Source organism: Lipotes vexillifer, unplaced genomic scaffold, assembly GCF_000442215.2.
Source record: "Lipotes vexillifer unplaced genomic scaffold, Lipotes_vexillifer_v1.1 scaffold691, whole genome shotgun sequence".
NCBI lineage: Eukaryota > Metazoa > Chordata > Mammalia > Artiodactyla > Lipotidae > Lipotes > Lipotes vexillifer.
Genome location: NW_006788040.1, coordinates 3,591,905 through 3,595,846, shown reverse-complemented (window position 1 = coordinate 3,595,846; position 3,942 = coordinate 3,591,905). Strand labels below are relative to the sequence as shown.

Below are 3,942 nucleotides of genomic sequence, written 5' to 3'. Positions count from 1 at the left end.
AGGGAGAGAAGGTGGATGCCGAGGAAACAGTAAAATGGCTTGGTGGCTGGAGGGGGATTAACGAGGGGCAAGGGAGGGTTTTCCAAAGGTGCAAGCGCAATGCGTATTCATTTGGGAAATGGGCTGGTAATGCAAAAAAAGAGGAAACAGGAAACCACAGAGTTGTATGTAAAGTATGTCCAGGTGGGCTGGGGAGAGAGCAGAAGACCCGGGATGAACTGTCAGACTGTGGGGCCAGTAGGGTGCTGTAAGCAGTGTACCCACTTCCCCAGGCCCTGCTCTCACTGCAGGGCAGGGGATGGTAGGGAAAATTCACTCCAAACCCTTGCCCCTTCCCCTGGGTGAAGGTGACAATCTCTCCTTGAGCCTTAGGACACTCTGTCTTTGGGTGGGTGTGTTAAGGCCGAAGTTTGTTTCTTGAGCATCTGCCTGGGGACACATTTATGGACTAAGTTACAATTGCTTACCTGGAAAATGGCTTTTCCCAGATGGACGTGTTAAGAGCCTTGGATCTTTGAATGACTGAAACCTACTGGCCTGCTTTGGATACTTATCTTCATGCGGCTCCAAGAAGAGACCAGACTGACCACAAGGCCAACAGGTGATGGGTCTGGGGCTCTTCACATCTCCTCCCCGACAACAGAAATGTGCTCTGACCCCACACAAGGCAACCAAGGCAGTCTTAACCAAGGCCTCCATTTTAGTCTTAGGCTGTTTACCTAATTTTAAAACTCTCACCCCATAACATCAAGGAAGCACAATAACCACTACCACTTAAGTAGGAAATATAAAAATGGTTCCCCTCCTTAGCTGTCACTAAGGCAGACCTGTGTCCTGAAGTGTGTGGAGGCTCAGAGGCCCACCAACTCCACCACTGCTGGGAGGGGCGTTCAGAGGGCCCTGTGACCCAAAGCTCCCTCAGAGGGCTCCCAGCCACGGATCCCCAACACAGTGCCCCCACCACTGCAAATCGACAGACCTGGGCTATGACGTCCCCTTGAGACACGGCTCAGGGTCAAAGTGACACTCAAACCCCCTTTCCTTGCCAGCAGCACCGTGACCAACACTGCACTGTCACATCTTGACCGTTCAGATTTCCTCACACATGACGCTTGAATGAGCTGTGATCTGGGGGGTTGGGGGCATGCTCCAAGTAGATGTGCAGTGGCTGCAGAACAGAGGCCGAGAAGGATGACGGTTTATAAACATTTGGAATTTTATTTAAAAAAAAAAAAACATCACAACCATGAACATTGTTACAGTTAGAGAGGCCCTCCTGGTTCTCCACAATGATACTGAGCATGCTCACAAGGGATTCCCATTGTTTAGTCTTAGTTAAACAACCATCTTTAAAAGAAGGAAAAAAAAACTCGGCACACTACCATTTAACTTGTTTTAATGTTTCTTCACAAATGGTGAAAAATACTAAAGTACAGACAGGAATAATCATAATGTTGTGGCCAACATTATAAATATGGAATTATAAATTTAAAACATTTTCTGGTTTAAAAAATAAATCTGGTAGTCAATGCAGCTCTGCGGGGTCTCTGCGTCTAGTAGGGCCGGTCTCTGCGTTCCTGACGGTGCTCGCCTCTGCAGGGCAAAAAGTAAAAAGGGGCAATGTGTTAAAAATGGGGAGAGGAAAGGAAGCCCTTCCATAGCCCTGAGCTGAGCTTCTTGCCTCATTCCCACAGAGCAGGTGAGACCTGCCGCCCAATGGGCCCTGTGCTCCACAGCTGTTTCTACCACCACATACTTATCCATTTTTCCAGGTCCTCCACGCCCGCCTCTTCTTCCTCCCATCTGTTCCATCAAAGGTCCAGGGGGTCCCCCAGGGCCACCTCGTCTTCCTCCACCAAAGCCACCGCGGTCCATGCCCCGGGTGCCACGGAAGCCACCTCTGTCTCCACCACGGCCACCTCTGAACATTCCACCAGGACCACCTCGATCCATGAGGCCACCTCTTCCTCCCCGCATGCCGCCAGGGCCACCTCTGCCACGGTCACCGCCTAAGGTAAGGGAAAGTACAGGAGAGGACAGAGAGAATGGGTGAATGCAGAGGGTCCCCTCAGGATCTGCTGTCTTCCCCCCGCAGAAACGGATACTTTACTCACCCGAACACCTGGGTCACAGTTTAGAACTGATGGAACTACAGGTGACCCCTGAACAGCAGCAACAGGTTTGAGGTGCATGGGTCCACTTATACATCGATTTTTTCCCACTAAATATAAACTATAGTACTAATCTGAGGTTGGTAGAATCTGAGGATGTGGAGGGAGGGCTGACTGTAAAGTTCTAAGTGGATTTTTTTTTTTTTTTGCTGTACGCCGACCTCTCACTGCTGTGGCCTCTCCCGCTGCAGAGCACAGGCTCCGGATGCGCAGGCTCAGCAGCCATGGCTCATGGGCCCAGCCGCTCCGCAGCATGTGGGATCTTCCCGGACTGGGGCACGAACCCGTGTCCCCTGCATCGGCAGGCGGACTCCCAACCACTGCACCACCAGGGAAGCCCCTAAGTGGATTTTTTTTTGACTGCAGAGGCCCAGTGCCCCAACCCCCGCATCGTTCAAGGGTCAACTGTGTAACTTAAAGAGCCCCAGTGTACAGGGCTGAACTTGCTGAAATCACCAACCTGGTCTGGGCAACACAAGAGGTTAGTGCCAATTGAGGGTACCTACCCGGGGGTGGGAAAGGTGGTGGGAGGAAGCCTTCAGGCTTTGGGGCCTTACACTGGTTGCACTCTGTTCTCCACGCAAAGTTCTGGTTTCCACACCCCCTGCATAAAGTTACATCAACAGTATCACTTATTGAACAAGTGAACAAGTAAAGGTACTACCTGAGCAGAAACCACCATAATCACTGAGTCCACAGAAAACGGCTTTTGAGCCTCAGGCAGCAACACACATAGCACCAGAGTTTGATCCAGCAAAGTCAACAATGTGGGCCTGAGTCCAGTGGACTGTGACCATCTCCAGAAGGCTCCAAAACAGCCAGTAAAGGACCGACTACCACCACCGCCCCCAGCAGAGCCATCATGGTCACGATTATGCTCCTGCGGATGAAGAATCCAGCAGGCCTCCCCAGAATGGGAATGGGGCAAGATGTAGGGAGACTGCACTAGTAGGCTATCAGTGTGCCCGGAGAAGTACATACGGATTGGGGCACTGCCAGTCTCCAGCTCGGTGCTGGACGTTTCCTCCTCCAGACGGGTTCCCTCGGGAACCGCGGGGCCCTCTTGGTGGGAAGCCTCCTCTGTCTCCTCCACGGCCTCCCATGCGACCCATGGGTCCTCCAGGACCTCCTGGGCCTCCTGGACCTGCAATAAGCATAAACCACCTCTTTGCAGCACCAGATTTGCTACAGGCACGTCTCATGAAGGGAAACAGAAACAGAGATCACAGCGATCACAGCTGTCGCTGCCCCATCACCTGGCCCATACTTTCCCACAGGCCCAAGGGCTAGTCACTAGCATCACTGCAGTTAGCTCCACAACAACTTGAGGAGGGCAGATGAAGAGAACAGCCCAGGGCTAATAAACCCCAGGCAGTGTGGTTCCCAATAGTCTAATATCGATCTAGATACCTTTTCAGTATTGCTAATGGGCTTGCCTTCACTCTAGAAACCAGGTACAGGTGTACTAAAATACTTCCAAAGCAACACAGAAAGAGCCCAGAGACAGCATCCAGTAAATACCTCCTCGGAGCGGTGGCGGCATCCCTCTGCCCTCACGGGGGGGCATTCCTCCCCGCATGCTGTTCATTGGAGGCTTCTTCCGAGCAAGAGAAACTTTAAGTTTGCTCCCTTGAAAATCTTTCCCTGAAACAATATAACAGAACACCAATTACTCCCAACCTTCCAACTCTTAGTCCCCTTGAGGGACCAGGCAAGGTCAGATGACTCCTTTCACCAAGCCCGCCCCCTATTTATCAAACCAACCATTCCT

The 3,942-nt window shown here is 51.7% G+C and overlaps 1 protein-coding gene across 4 annotated transcripts in view; it reads right to left on the bottom strand.

Annotated features, from left to right (window-relative positions):
• Positions 1 to 1,192: 1,192 nt before the first annotated feature.
• The window catches only part of EWSR1 (EWS RNA binding protein 1), a 30,867-nt gene continuing 28,117 nt past the window's right edge, over positions 1,193 to 3,942 (bottom strand). For all 4 annotated transcript variants that reach the window (XM_007461161.1, XM_007461162.1, XM_007461163.1 and 1 more), the window contains 5 exons: positions 3,693 to 3,815; positions 3,153 to 3,315; positions 2,678 to 2,775; positions 1,757 to 2,009; positions 1,193 to 1,593 (listed from right to left, as the gene is read on the bottom strand). In XM_007461161.1, the coding sequence (XP_007461223.1) occupies positions 1,554 to 1,593; positions 1,757 to 2,009; positions 2,678 to 2,775; positions 3,153 to 3,315; positions 3,693 to 3,815 (677 nt within the window). In that variant the 3' untranslated portion in view covers positions 1,193 to 1,553. The remainder of the gene's footprint in view (positions 1,594 to 1,756; positions 2,010 to 2,677; positions 2,776 to 3,152; positions 3,316 to 3,692; positions 3,816 to 3,942) is intronic.